The 15755-nt window shown below is 47.0% G+C and overlaps 1 protein-coding gene across 2 annotated transcripts in view; it reads right to left on the bottom strand.

Moving 5' to 3' along the window:
• LOC144768585 (sulfotransferase 1 family member D1-like) overlaps positions 1-15755 on the bottom strand; it is a 96322-nt gene that overhangs the window by 24630 nt on the left and 55937 nt on the right. For both annotated transcript variants that reach the window (XM_078652373.1, XM_078652374.1), the window contains one exon: positions 15454-15548. In XM_078652373.1, the coding sequence (XP_078508499.1) occupies positions 15454-15548 (95 nt within the window). The remainder of the gene's footprint in view (positions 1-15453; positions 15549-15755) is intronic.

Here is a 15755-nt window from a genome sequence, read left to right as displayed (position 1 = left end):
TCTATGTATTGTTCTAGAGCAGTTTCAGTATAATCGACAATCGGGAAATTTCTCTTGTGTCTAGTATGTACTAGGTGGGAATTCCTATGATAGTCAGGTGGGGCTAGGAAAACTGGTGGCAGTAGGAAGGCAATGTAACATGTTCCCTCCCAATCTAGGGGCAGACGAACATACGCGGTCTGACCACAAACAAAATAGGAATGACGTGAAGCTTTGAAAATAGATTTCCTACTGTCACTATACTTGACAATAGTAGTACAATCACTATGGCCTACATGTACGGAACCATTATTTCGGACACATAATTCACCTTTGACTGGTAGTACTGAAATAGCAGGTAAGTCTGGAGTAGAATCAGACTGAACATTCAGGACCATGAAATTCGAAGAATAATTACCTAGATTATAAACTTCATTCTCTAGATCTAACCCTGTTCTGTGGGGAAGACCTTGCTTGTCTGGGAAACATGTACTGTTCAGAAAAGACATATCTGTTGAGGATGACGTTAACGTGGACCATGCTCCACACGAACCATTATGTGAAAATGGATAAGGAAAGAGTGGCAGAACTCCCTTCGGTGTCTGGAAAGGGGGGAGTCGACCACACACCCAACAATTTGTGGCATTGTTGGTCTGGTGTGAATAATGTAACATGCGGATAAAAGAATTATTACGCATAGCAAAACGATAAGAGAGTTCATGAGGAGGCAGATCACTAAACGTATGCTCTACTGTAACATTAGCAGACTTATTTACATGAGAAACTGAAAAATACAAATAAAATGCATAACTGGTGCAGGAAATTATAATGCTGAAATATAGCAGAAAACATAAAATAATAGTGCAACTTCTAGAGTTCTCACTAACTCTCTCTCTGTGGGGGTCTATTATATACATGTCAGAAACCGGTCTAACCGTTTCACCTAGGGGAGGACTTAGACAATCAAACTGGCTGACTTATTTTACTAGACCTTAGTTTAAGCTTATACTCCTGTTGTGGAGTTTTCTCTAACAGGGAAGGGTTCGTAGCAATGTCTTTTGCGGGACAGTCCTTAAGAATAGTACTTTGGCAGTCTTTAAGATCCTCGGAAATGTTCTTTGAAACAGGTTTCAATCCAAAAAATCTTTTCACATGTGACAGGTGGACCCAGCCCTTCCTGCCTTCCAGCTTGACGGCAGTACGGGTGGCCAGGAGGACCTGTCGGGGTTCCTTCCAGCGAGGCTCCAGCGGACTTGAACGATCAAAGTTCCTGACCAAAACCATGCATCCGGGAACGATTTCATGCGGTGCCACCTCGGTATTGTCTGGAAATGCGGCAGCAACCTGTGAACGACAAGAGTTGAGGGCAGACATCAAGGAAGCTAGGTAATCTCTCAGCATATTACTTGAAACATCGGTAATACTTCGAGGTCTAGGTGTACCCCACATGTTAGGGGGGCGGCCGAATACGACCTCATAAGGGGACAGACCTGATCTGGAATGTGCGACCATGCGCATATAAAACAAGGCAACTGGCAGAGCTACTAGCCAGTCCACACCTTTCTCTTTACATACTTTTGAAATTCGGATTTTCAGGGTCTGATTATGTCTCTCTACGAGACCGGCTGCTTCTGGATGGCGTACACAATGGAACTTCCACTGGTACCCTAACAAAAGGGAAACATGTTTCATCAACTCGGATGAGAATGGCTGGCCGTTGTCAGAATATACGACTCTAGGGAGTCCGTAGCGGGGGAAGAATTCACGAACCAACTGCTTGGCAGTGGTCGCGGCTGTGTAATCTGGTACTGGATATGCTTCTGTCCATCTGGACAAAGCGCATACAACTACAAGAACATACTTGAAACCTCGACATCGCTCCATCTGAATATAATCCATCTGGAGGACTTCAAAAGGGTGGTCAGGGGGCTGGAATCCACCTTGTTCCACCGGGACACTTTTACCTGGATTAAACTGACAACATATCATACAGGTACGGACTTTCTGCTTGGCTGCAGCTCGTAAATGCTTGTTGAACCAAATGTTCTGGATACTGTCTAACATAGCTTTTTCTCCTAAATGTGCTGGACTATGTGCGGTATTGATAATGACTTGAACCATGGAGTCGGGGAGAAACCATGTGGCTTTACCCTTCGTTACCCATCCCTGATCTGTCTGGACCCCTCCTTGTTCGGACCATTTCTTGATTTCATCGGGAGTAGCATGTAACTGGATATCTATGACATCTTGAGTGGGGTCCTTAACTGTCATACAGGTAGTCAGATCTGGAGTGTATGTCGGTGTCTTATTAACTGGAATGTCTGGTGTCTGTGCTGTAAGCTTGGCTGTGCGATCTGCTAGATCATTACCTTGAGAAATAGTGTCAGTAACTTTCGTATGTGCTTTGCATTTCATGATAGCAATGGATGTCGGTAAGTGTATGGCATCTAACAGAGCTTGAATAAGGAGACCATGCTGAATCTTGGTTCCATGAGAAGTCATAAAACCTCTCTCCTGCCAGAGCACTCCGAAGTCGTGTACGACTCCAAATGCGTAACGTGAATCTGTGTAAACATTAACTTTCAGGTTCTTGGCGTGTATGCAGGCTTGTGTCAGAGCAACTAGCTCTGCGGCTTGAGCAGACAGGGTGTCAATACGATGTGTTTCAATAACTTCAGTGTCAGTAGTCACTGCATACGCGGCTACTAGTTCTCCTGTACTTGTTCTCATACATGAACCATCCACATAAAGTGTCAGGTCGGGATCTGGTAATGGAATATCTGTCAGATCTTGTCTTGGCTTAGTCATAATATTAACTACTTCCACACAGTCGTGTGTGGCAGGATTTGAAGTAACTGACGGTAACAGTGTAGCAGGATTTAAAACGTTGCAGCGTCTGATTTCTATGTGTGGCTGGAACAGTGTCAATTCATAACCTGTTAAACGTGCAATTGTCAAGTGCTGAGTCTGTGTTCGGTTTAAAAGAACTTCCACGGAGTGTGGGACTTGTACTGTCAAGGAATGTCCTAATACTATGGAATCACTTTGTCTGATAGCTAGTGCTGTGGCTGCAACTGACTTGAGGCACGCAGGCAGAGCCTGGGCTACAGGATCTAGTGTGCTCAAAAAATAAGCACAGGGCTTGTATTGTCCTGCTTGATCTTGTGTGAGAACAGATAATGCTGTACCTTCGCGTTCAGTGACAAAAAGTGTAAAAGGCTTACTGTAGTTCGGTGTTGCTAGAACTGGAGCTTGGCATAGAGCCTTCTTTAACTCATTAAAACTAAATGTGTGTTCAGATGTCCAAGGGAGGACAGTCGATACGGCTGCCTCCTGTGTCGTTAACTGTATCAGTGGTTTAGCTAGAAATGCATACTGAGGAATCCATTGTCTGCAGTAAGAAGTGAGGCCAATAAAAGCACGTACCTCCTTCTGGGTCTTGGGCTGAGGAAGACTCGCTATTAACTGGATACGGTCGGGTGTCAACTGCCTACCCCTCTTGGACAGTAAGTGGCCTAAGTAGATCACTTGCTGGACACAGAATTGAAGCTTAGAAGGGGACACCTTGTGCCCAATCTCGGCAAGGAAATACAAGACTGTAAGGGATGCTCGCTCGCAAGCACGTTCAGAACGGGCTGTGATCAGTAGGTCATCGACATACTGGAGCAGGGCAGTGTCAGTTGGCATGTGAATATTGTCTAGTTGTCTCTTAAGTGCTTGACTGTAAATACTAGGACTTTCTGTGAAACCTTGAGGAGCGCGTGTGAACATATAGCTCCTTCCATTTAAACAAAAACCGAAAAGGAACTGGCTGTCTGGATGAATGGGGACACTAAAGAACGCGTTCTTGAGGTCTATGACTGTAAAAAATGAGGCTTCAGAATCAATGGCTGTCAATAGGGAAGAGATATCTGGGACAACTGGGTACTGGGGAATAATAAATTTATTAAGCTCTCGGAGATCAATCACTAATCGATATACTGGGGGTGCATTTGGATCAGTACGTTTCATGACTGGAATGATCGGAGAATTACATACATTGGAGTCAGTTTCTACAACTACTCCTTGAGCCATGAGCTCATCAATAATTTTGGATAAGGCTGTTACAGCCTCAGGTGGCAGTCTGTACTGTCTGATTCGTGGCAACACTACACCTGGCTTGAGAGTCACACGATGGGGTGTGATTTGCATATAGCCAACATCAGTTGGACCTTGTGCCCATAGATGCTGCGGAACATTGGACAATCTCGGATCAAAATCTCGTAATACATAGTGACCCTTGAAGTCACGTAGGAACAGTCGTATTCCCTCTGGGGAGCAGCATATGACTGCACCTAATTCTTTCAGTGTCTTAATGCCTAACAGATTTTCTGGACATGACTTCGTAAGTAACAGATCAGTAGTGCGGGACAATGGACCTACTTCTAGAGTAACTGGCTGAGATATCTCATTTACAATAGGCTTTCCTGAAAATCCAAGGGAAACATTTCTTGAGCCTGAGAGCGGAGCCCCTGGAACTTCGGCGTGACTGATGGTGGTCCTACTTGCCCCTGTATCAATCAAAAACTTTCTGTCTTTCCCTAATACTTGACTATGAACATAGGGACCCTCTTGATCTACAGGTATCTCGATGAGAGGCAAGCCTACCTCCCTCTCTAGGCTGTTTCATGAATACGGTTGATATTCTGGATACTCAGACTGCGCATACTGGTACATCTGCTGTGTAACATGCTGTGTTGCAGCAATAGGCTGCGGTACTGGAACTGTCTGTTGTGCATTCTGTGGCTGAGAAGTCTGTGAAACTTGTTCTTGTCTAGGCGGACGTGGTCTTTCTTTAGTTTTACCGGTAGCTATATTGTGTTTCAGAACTGCACACTCGTTTATGAAATGACCTGGCTGTTTACAATAATTGCATGTCCCTTTAACGGGAGCTGTAGGATGACTGGCTTGATTCGGACCCCTCTTCTGACTGTCTTGAGGAATAGATTGTGCAACTAGTACTTTCATTTTCGTGTCTTTCATACGTTTTCTTTCATGATCTTGCTCTTCTCTGATTCTATTCTGGTGGTATTGGAGCATCTGTAACATCTGGGACGGGGTATTAGCTTGCCAGGTACTTTCGACTTTCAAAACTCGATTCTTAACTTGTGGACTTGAATTCTCGACTAATTTAGTAACAAAAAGATGAGGGTATGACTCGCTACTTGTCTTGAGGCCACTGTTTATACTAAAACATTTTTCAAATCTAGAATAAAAATCACTAGTGTCTTCGTCTTGTTTCTGTTTACAGGCTGAGATTGCATCCCAGTCTTCCTTTTTAGTGGCTAATAATCTTGGCAAAACTTGTATTAACAGTTCTGGTAATTCTTTACATTTCTCTCCTAGACCGGTACCTGGTACTCGTGTCTTGTCTTCAGCTTCGAGAACTGCCCAATCGATCTTTTTCTCTCCCACCTCCCAATCTTTTTCTTTGAGTTTTTCGTATACCCCTGCGGGCAACAGGACTTTTAACATTTTAATTATATCTGGATACGTGTATTCTCCCATACGGAGCATGTCTTTTAATTCTCGGTGGAACCCTGCTGGATCTTTATCATGACAGGGAATTAACTTTTTCATCTCTAAGAGTTCCATCTTTGTAATCGGAGTGTAAACAAACACTCGTTGCATTTCACCATCTGTTGTCCTAACTGGGTGTACTTCTCGTAACGGATTCTGTCTGTCTATGTAAAACGGTTTACTTTCTGGAGGTGAGACATGAACAAAATGCGGGTTCAAAAACATACTATATTTGTGACGCTGTTCTAGAATGACACTAATTAAATCGGTACCTAAACCTTTCCATCTATACTGGAGTAACTCGTTCAGGACATCGTGTAACGGACCTGGATCAGAATGTTGACCCTCATACAATGTAATGAGGTGCTGGATCATATACATACCCACCAGTCGCTGCTCGGCTGGGGGCAGTTTCAGAAACATTTGTGCCACTATTTCGTCTGGAAAAGTGGTAGAATCAGTAATCCATCGGACTGCTGATCGGGCTAGTTCTTGTTCATGCATAGTACTTAACTCACTGTAACCGATTCGTGATTTCAGAATATGATCGGTAGCTTGAAATACTTGTTCCAGAGAACCTTGTTCTGGTGCTAGATGATGTAAAACTGACTTGTGTTCTAGGCGCAAATGGCGATCTGGAAATCTAGATTTTCCTACATACGCTATTCTAGTGGGATTCTCGTCCTCTACCTCTTCGGTAGAGTCATTTTCTTTCTCGCTTACTTGTGCTGCTTTACGTTGTTCGTGTAACTTTAGTATTTCCTTACGAATTTTCTTGTACATACTCTCTATACTACTGATAGTCTTGTGTTTACCCTCGGCTATATTATCACTCCACCTTGTCAAGATTTTCATTTCGGCCTGATCTTTAGTCGGCGAATCTTGTTCTCTTATTAGACAATTAATCAGAAACTTTAATATCATGAGCTGGATCTCAGCTTTCCTTTGAGACATGGCTTCGCCAATACTTTCTGGATCATCCCCTGTACGGATGAAACGATATATTCTGTCTAGATCTCCTTTCATATCTGGTAGGGTGTCTAAATACCCGGTCACCCGTCTTACACGGATGGAATATATTACTGTACTATCATCACCTGCAACTGGATCATAGCGGCATTCAGTGAGAGCTCGTCGGATTTCTGCAACGGACTTAAATTTGGGCGTACGCTGTAACGCACATTCATGTAACTCGGCCAACGTTCTACGTTGGTGCGGTGGCGGGGTACCAGGAGGACCTCCTCCTGCGGCCCCTAAACCGGAATCGTCGACTGATACTCTTCGTACCAGCGCGGCGGGAAATTGTAATGTAGGCTGGACCGGGGGTACCGTAGCAGGTACTGCAAGAGGTGCCCCGGTGTCTGGGGGAGCAGGAATTGCCTGATTTACAGGGACTGGCGGAACAGGATTTGCATATTCCGGGACTGTGTCGTCCAAATAGGACGAGATGAAAATATCAGCTGCGGTCGGTTTGTGACGTAGCTTAGTCGGAACTAGTGGTGGCGGAAAATTACTGGATGCCTCCGGGGTCGCTTTTGGCAAGCCCTCGGCAAGAAGAGGATACATACCCTTAATAAGGGCATTCCTCTGTCTGTCTGACTGTTCTGTTTTAACTCGTTCACCTATCTCGATTAGTTCCCTTTCTTGGGCTCGTTCTAAGGATTCTCTACTTAGTTCTGACTTTCTGATTTCTTTTTCGGTTCTTTTATGAGATTCTTTGCGCCATAACTCGATGGCATCTTTCTGTGACTGTCTGGCTTTCTTTTTCCATAATGCTTCTTCTACTCGCATGATGCACTCGGCATCCCATGTGCCTGATACAGGCCATCTATACTTTTCCTCTAACTGTTTGGTATACTCTACCCATAAATCTAGATATAATATGGCACTTATGCCATGCTTCTGATACATAAAATGACCTGGACTGTCCCTAGGCGGGACAGGAACTGCTGCTTCTAGCAGACCTTTTCTAGTTTTTAACTGACGTAATTTCGAGAATAAGGGCATGACTGAACTGTAATCTAGACACAATACAATACACAATGAACACGATAATTACTTCACATTCATACCACGACATTAAAATACATGAAGAATATTTAAAATAACAGTTCGAACAGAATACTACCTGGAATACTGAAAACAGAATACATGAATTTTCTCGAGAACAGAACTGACTAGAACAGAAACTAGATGCACCGCTGAAACAGTACGAAACTTACCGGTCTCATAAAGAGACACGTCAGGACCCGCATCCACCGAAGTGGACACTTCGTTTTGGGTCTGTGTACCACCAACCCACGGACCAGAGTCAATTAGATTGACCCTGTCTAGATACTACCCCAGCAATGGTACTCACCGAGCAGCAAGAACGGAAGGCCTCGGACTGGACTGGACTGCTTCGACGCCGGACGGACGAACTTCGAACTTCTGTTACGGGTGGGCCTCCGGATACCTCGGACCTTGGACTCTCGGCTTGGGCTCTGGTCGGGACTCGCCGCGTTCCTCCACCGCCTCGTCTGGATGCTGGACCGCCACCTCCGTCTCCTCCGTGGGCCTGAGGGATACTTGAAGCAGAAATATCTGCACGTGCACGGTATGGTTCCGTCACGGCTGCAGAGGGTCAGGGAGCACGCGTGGCTTCACCGGCGCGTGGGGAAAGGGCAAGTCCCTGTTCGGGCGCCATTATGTGGTATATGAATAAATAATACCGGATCTAGGTTTTACTGGACATAGCAATAACAGATAGCTCAATAAATAAGAGTCAAGATTCGAGGTAGTAGGAGTTTGCAGGTTTAATACAGCATAAAGGACAGGAACAGGACAACCTGCACGGGAACAGGATGGCAGCGCTGCCGGGGGCAGGATCAGAATCGGCACAACATTTAATAACAGTGCACAAATATATATACTAAAACAGTTACATTACAATGAATTACAGTAGGCGGAGCAGTGGGTGTGGTCAATAGCAGTCGCGAAAGATAAGGGTGAAAATGGGTGTAACAGGGGCGTATACATAGACATGTGATGCAAACGTAACAGAATATGTCATAAATGGGGCGGAAACATGGAGGGGGCTACCTAAGGAGCCCGGACCTCTAACCTAATGGTGCGCGCAAACTGACAATGACGTGTTACTAGGAGAAGCTGGGGGCTATGAACTCTGTGCTAGGAGTAGAGACTGAAGTCTGGAGAGTCAGGGCGACATGTACCTAAACAGTATCTAGTATCTGATGTTTAGAGAACATGTTGATAGAATCCAAAAGTTATCGGGGTAAAGGCTAACAGACTCTAAGACTGATGCATGCATTATTCCACATGTAGTGCGTGATGAAGAATATTAAATGACCATTAAATGCAGTATTTCTCTTACATGGAGACGTAAAGGCTAGACAATGACGGAAACTATTGATGCGATTCAGTAGCTTAGGAATGCAGAGAAGGAGGGCTGGACTGATAACTAGAATCATAACATACTCTTGGCAGACTCGTAGGCAGAGCCAGGCCGAGCCGGGCACTGCGAGGCAGGAAGTAAGTGAAGGGTCGAGGATACAGGTGGGGGCTGTATCGCTCCTCAGCGAGGCTCAGGAGACAGGAGCTGAATCTGGTGTCCGGGCCCTTTTGAGGCCTAGAAACGGGGACTTTACAATGAAATAACGTGCACACTGGGAAACGTGGCAACGTAACTTTACATAGGCCTGATACTCGTAGCTTTCACGAGAACTGGAAACTGGCATACTAAAGATGGACACAACTGTAATTGCGTCTTTAATCAAACATGGGGGATACATATGCATATTTAATCATGCACACATAACATAAGATGGAGGACACGTAGGGACACAGAACATGGCAAAATTTACTTTTCCACACCCCCCATCCCGTCTAGGGCGCATCATAGTGCTCAGCTCCACTCTGCGCTGCCCTGAGCCCCACAAAAAAACCCGTAACCATCGTATTCAGCTGGGCAAAGTATTTTACGGGGATCCAAAGTGGTAACGCTCCAAAATAGTAGAGTAGACGGGGCAGGGTGACCATTTTTAACAACGCCACTCTCCCCATTACTGACAAAGGCAAGGTTCCCCAAAAATCCAAATTACTTCTGGTGGTACTCAATGCGCGCCCCACATTGTCCTCGAATAAGTCAGAGGGCTCATGATAAATTCTGACGCCTAAATAAGGCAAGCAACTGCTTTCCCATCTGGCGGGTCAGTTCTGCTTCCACGCACCGGAAAAAGGCATGTCTTGTTCCAGTTAACTTTGAGCCCCGCCATTCACCCTGGTCTAGCCAGCAATTCACGGGCACCCTGTAACTCCCCAGCAGCATTGGCGAGGAACATTAAAAGATCATCTGCATACAAAGCAATGTAATGGGTCTGACCCATCCCATCCAAACCCCCATAGTAATGTCCCGACCGGGCCTGAACAGCCAATGGCTCGACGGCCAGGGCGAACTGGAGGGGAGACAGTGGACATCCCTGCCTTGTCCCCCTGCCCACCCTGCATGCTTCAGAAATCACGCCCCCCGTTCGGACCCTAGCCGTCGAGCGGCTATATAAAATCTTCGTCCAGGCCACGAACCCCTCACCCAGGCCAAAAGCCCTCAAGACCCCAAGCAGATATGGCCACTCAAGACTATCGTCGGCCTTTTAAATGTCAATCGGTGTCCCTCTGCGCACTGGATTAGCCAGCCAAGCCAATAATGCCCCAGATTTATCCCTCTCAGCGTGTGCATGTGCCGCATATGCCCTATGATCATGACATCTGCGTCGCTCTATTTGCATCGCTACCTCCTCTCTAGCTGTCAGATGTTCCTCCTGCTTGTCCTCTCGCCCAGATCGTTCCTTTTCTATATATATTAACCATTGCTCCGCCCTCTGTACATTGCTCTGCAGGGTTTTTCGTACTCCAACGCCCCCGAATCACTGCTTTGAATGCATCCCACTCGTTGTGCAGACTAGTGGATGTGTTGGCATTGTGTTGAAAGTATTCCTCAATAGCAGTACTTATGGTGGTTCTGAAGACCTGGTCTTCCAGTGCCTCCGGGCTGAGACGCCAGCTAGGGATGGTGGACCGTACCCAAACCCAATTCAAGGACACTAGTAACGGGTTGGGATCAGATGTCATCCTTCCCAAGTACTCACTCAACACAATCATCATATGTACATCAGGCAAAGGATAGCATCCAAGAGGACGTGCAACTCATGCATATCTATAAAATAAGTGTAGTCTCGTACCCCCGGGTGATGGGCCCGCCAAGTGTCAGTCAGACCCCAGTGCCTTTGCCAGTCCCGTCGGGCTTCAGCAATTCTATGGGTAGATGCGTCAGGGAGCGGAGGGTGAGAGCGGTTTAAGGCAATATTGGTGATGCAATTGAAGTCTCCCCCCAGGAGTATGGGGCCCGACAGCACCATCGCCATTTCTGCGATAACTGCGCCAAGAAAGCTGGTTGTTCAATATTAGGAGCATATTTGCTTCCCAATGTGTCATCCCGGCCATCAAGTTGATCCGTGACTACCGTGAATTGGCCATCGGGATCTATAATCTGCCTAACACCACACCAAGGTCCCTCTTGCATAGGCCGAATATGTGGTGTTAAACACCTGCCCTCTCCAGCCACGCTGTAGCGCCACTCCTTCTGATTTCGTCAAGTGGGTTTCCTGGAGGAGAGCAATTTGTACCCCTCTCCTCACCAGGTAGGCATGAATTTTGTGCCGCCGTACCATGGTGTGCATCCCCCGTACGTTCCAGGACATAATTTTTATTCCTACGGCTCCCATGGCTCTAAGTCAAGTTCCTGACCCCCAATGGCCCCCATAGTGACATGTCTGACCCCCCCATACCTAACGGCAAACTTTTCCCATCTCCCAAACCCCAGGACAGCCACACAAGAACAGGCCCCCATCCAAACCAAGAGAATCATACAAAGAACCAAAGAAAGAAGGTGGGGTGTAACCCGCATCGATGGCCTCGGAGCCCTCCCCGCCCCCCCGCCTTATGACTAAAGTACCCATCAGGTCCCCGCATCTGGTGTGGATTCCCTTTGTAGTGCAGCAATCGGGCCCTTATATTTCAATGTCACGGTTAACAGCTTATCATCTTGAGGCTCCTACCCCACTGCAGACAACTCACCCAAACAACCCATCCGCCTTCTGTGAAGTAACAGCCGGTAGCTCGGTATCAGAAAGTCCCAGCACACTGCTCGATCCAGAGCTCTTCACCCCAGTCAGTTCATTATTCGTGCCAATGCTGGCCGGCCGACTTCACCTTGGCTGATGCGCGCCACCGCCCGCACCGCTTTGTCACGTTCCTGCTGATGCTCAACGGGGAGATGGGTCTCTGCGTCAGGTCCCTCCTCACGCTCCGGGACTCCCAAGATTCGGAGGTTGTTGCGTATTGAATGCCCTTCACTGTCCTCGGCTCTCATTTACAGTACTTTGACCCTAGTCACCACTTCCTTCAGTGAGGCTTGAAGGTTGGCTACTACGTCAGGTACCTCTTTCAGGTTAGTTTTGTTGGTCGCCACTCTCTCTTTGAGCTTTCGATGATCGTCTTTCAATAAAGTGAGATCCGATCCAATGGCAGCCATCCTCGCCTCCAGCGCCTCTCGCGAAGCGACAATGGCTTGCATAATATCTCCTAGTCTCCGGGTTGTCCAGACCCTTGCCCGCCAGTGACAGTATCTTCGTCGTCTGTATGTTATTCTGTCTCCCCCATCCGCAGGACCTCAAAACCCTTTTTTCAGGACACCCTGCCCATCTCGGAGTCTGTGATCCACAGAAGCCAGCAGCAGAAAGGGGGCTGACGGGACTCTCCTTCCCCAAATAGGCGGCGTAGTATCTGCACTCCCACCACCAAGACAGGGCCACCCAGGTCTCACCAGTAATCCGTTGATCCACTGACCTCATCTTGCGATAGTTCCAATTGTAGTCCCGCAGAGTCCCTCAAAGTCTCAAATTAACGGGGAGCAGACCCTTCCAGTGCAACCACCCCGTCGGTATACAGAAATAGCGCAGTCAAAGGCCTAACTCGACCTCTCCGCGTGTGGGCAGGACTCTGTTTGCCTCAGTGGTGCAGAGCGTGTTCGGTCATGTCATCAGGACACTTCTATGTACCTGGAGTTGGGGATCCTCGACCTCAGCTGCAGCTCGGGTCTTCACTTTCGGCAGCACTAGGCCTTCACACCGTCAGTAGTGCAGACCCCCACGCAGGCCTCCGTATCTAAACAGCAATGCGCTCTCCCAGGTAGCATGCAGGCCAGAGGAGCTCAGGTGTAGCATGTCCAGGGCCCACCTGCAGCCCCCCTGTGCCTTGTCCCTCAGCATTCATGGGGCCATACGAGGCCCCAGAAGTCCTCTCCTCAGATCTCCCAGTATGGCCACAGGCATTCAGAGACTGTCACCAGACTCCAGGCCTTTCGTGCGCTTTGCGTTCTTTCCTCCTCACAGGTGACACACGCAGCCATAGCGCCTCTCATCTGGCCCACCTCAGCTCCTTCATGGTATTATCACCGGGCACCAGTCCCGTAGCCTCACAGTACCCCTATCATCTCCAGTTAGCTCCGCTGGACCTGCATAGACTCGAATATAGAGGGCCTTTTCATATTGTGTGCAATGTCCCGCCTGCCGCCATCTTAAGTTCAGGCAAACACTGCCGACTGGCCAAGTATTGTGTGCTCTCTCTAACTGCTCCCAGCCGCAACCGATGCCCAGGAAGAGCGCTATCACCTTCCAGCCGCTAGCGCACTCAAACAGCAGCAGTCCCGGGGCACTCACTCGCAATAATTGCCGATCACTTTGCCCGGTGTCAGCTCCGCCATTTTGTGCCGCATTCAGGCAGATGCCAGCAGGAGGGAAAAACCCCTTGTTTTGTGCCCCTTTCCGTCCGTGTCAGCATCCCACCTAGTCGCCAGTTAGGCACCCGCTGGTCTGCATCCAGTTACTTTAATGGAGCCCCCATTTAAGGCACAGGATAAATGATTTTAGAGGGCGGCCACGGAGGAGCTCCGAGGTCAGCTACTGCTCACATCAGAACTCAAGCCACGCCCCTGAAAGTTAGGGATGATGGCTGAGAAGTAGGGATTTGGCTGAGAAGTAGTGGTAAGACGCAGTGGTGAGGGATGAGAAGTAGGGATGATGAAAGAGAAATAGGGATAATGGATAACAAGTAGGCATGATGGTTTAGAAGTAGGCATGAGAATCAAGGATGAGGATGAGAAGTAGGGATGGTGGAAGAGAAGTAGGGATAATTGATACGATGTAGGGATGACAAGTAGGGATGATGGATTAGAAGTAGTGATGATGGATGATGGATGAGAAGTAGTGATGATGGGAGAGAAGTAGAAATTGTGGATGAGAAATACGGATGATGGATGACAAATAGGGATAAGAAGTAGGGATGAGAAGTGAGGAATGCGGATGTCCTGAAATGGATGCTGTAAGAACAGCAGCTGTCCTGCCTTTCCCCTCTTAATCTTTTCAGCCCTGAATCTTCAGCTCCAGCCGTTGGATGCAGAAAACTGGGATCTGCACCTGAGTGCCACCAGCATTAGTGGAGCGTGAACCATCCAGCAGGGACCAGGACCTATCACAGGTCCTACTGAGGAAATGATACAACAGGTTTCATCAGGTGCTACAGGTAGCACTTTCGCTTGATGCATTCGATTGAGGCAGACAGACTGGACTTTAGTGGGAGGTAGTGTTTGTTGGTATAGAGAGAACAGCTACAACAATGCTACTTTACCAGACAATGTCCATAGGAATGTACAATGTGACAGTCTCACAAGGAAAGCTTTCGAACAGGTGGGGGTCATACATCAAAGACATTTAAAAGACAATTACAATGAAGTTGATAAAAAAATTACAAGGCAGGATCTACCTAAGTTCAGAGGTCCTGTTGTGCCCTTCTGTTGTCCAGCTGGGCCGAGAGACTGAGTCCTTTGTGCGATTATGATTGGCCTTAACCACAGTGGGTACTTATGTTTGGCCACATGCAGTGAGCAATGACATATCGTCTTGAATGCAAAGAAGTGAATAAATATACATTTAAGATTCTGCTGTCAGAGTTCTGCATCGGCTGATTCATTATTTGAGGTAATATGGGTCTTCAGACTAAATACATTATATGTGTGACTTTTGGCAGGGCTGAGTGTACTTTTCAGATGTCAAAAAGACCCTTTGAAATACATGGAAAGCACTTCCTAGGAGGTGCAATGATACACCGAACAGCCAATGCCATTACGTGAGAGGTGTACGCTACTGCAGATGATAACTGACGGGGCTGACCTAAAGCCTACTCTCTGCACATTGGGTACAATTCATCTTTCAGGCATCCATGCTGTCAAGACACACCTAATTAGAAGTGAAGAGGACTAGTGTGTAAAGGAATATGGCACAGAAGAAGTAGAGAGTAGGATACAAGTGGGAACATAAATATGTAAAAGATTCTAGGAGGGGGAGTGAAAGACTTAATAGCAGATTTCAGTTAATAGCATCTATAGAACCAAGCTCTGAATTGCCGCCAGAGAGGATGAAAGTTGACTTGGTGGCCATTCATTTTTTCCTATGGGATGGAATTGATGGTCATGTCATGCTGGCTCGTTTGTTCATCATAAGCAAAGTGGGCGTGACCGGCTGGACAACTGTGATTGAGTTCCATAAATGACAGGAACAAGATCTGTCAGATGCCAGGCTCTCTCCATTCTTCAGTGGCACTAGGGCTGGTGTTGGGAAATATAATTTCTAGTTGACAATTTTTCCACTGTTCATGTGTTTCTTTCATGGCACCAAAACTATGTTCTAATATACCAAAATAGTCTCCCTTATTTCCGTTAATGAGACAGAAAACTCTGCATTAAAATCTCACTGGTGTCATAAGTAGGATTCAAGATGGCAGCCTGTATCCTGGAGCACTCACCTCCTTCATATCCTCATAGAACAGGTAGAGTATGGGGTGGTCCCGGGCCTTCTCCCACCAGCCTTTCACATGGTCGTACCAGGAGCCAAATGCCACTAGGTTTTAAGGGGAGGTGACTGTTAGAAAATTAACAACAAAATCACTAGCACAAAAAAAGCATACAATAAGAACACAAGACAGTGACAACAACTCATAATTACATTTGGGGTGAAGATGAAACACAATACAGAATGTAACAAAGGCAGGCCAGGCTTTAGGGGGTTTTACTAAACACCCAACTGGCCAGCCCCTCTAACAGCCTT

Source organism: Lissotriton helveticus, chromosome 7 (assembly GCF_964261635.1).
Source record: "Lissotriton helveticus chromosome 7, aLisHel1.1, whole genome shotgun sequence".
NCBI lineage: Eukaryota > Metazoa > Chordata > Amphibia > Caudata > Salamandridae > Lissotriton > Lissotriton helveticus.
Note: the sequence above shows the minus strand (reverse complement) of the source record. Positions and strands in the feature narration are given on the sequence as shown.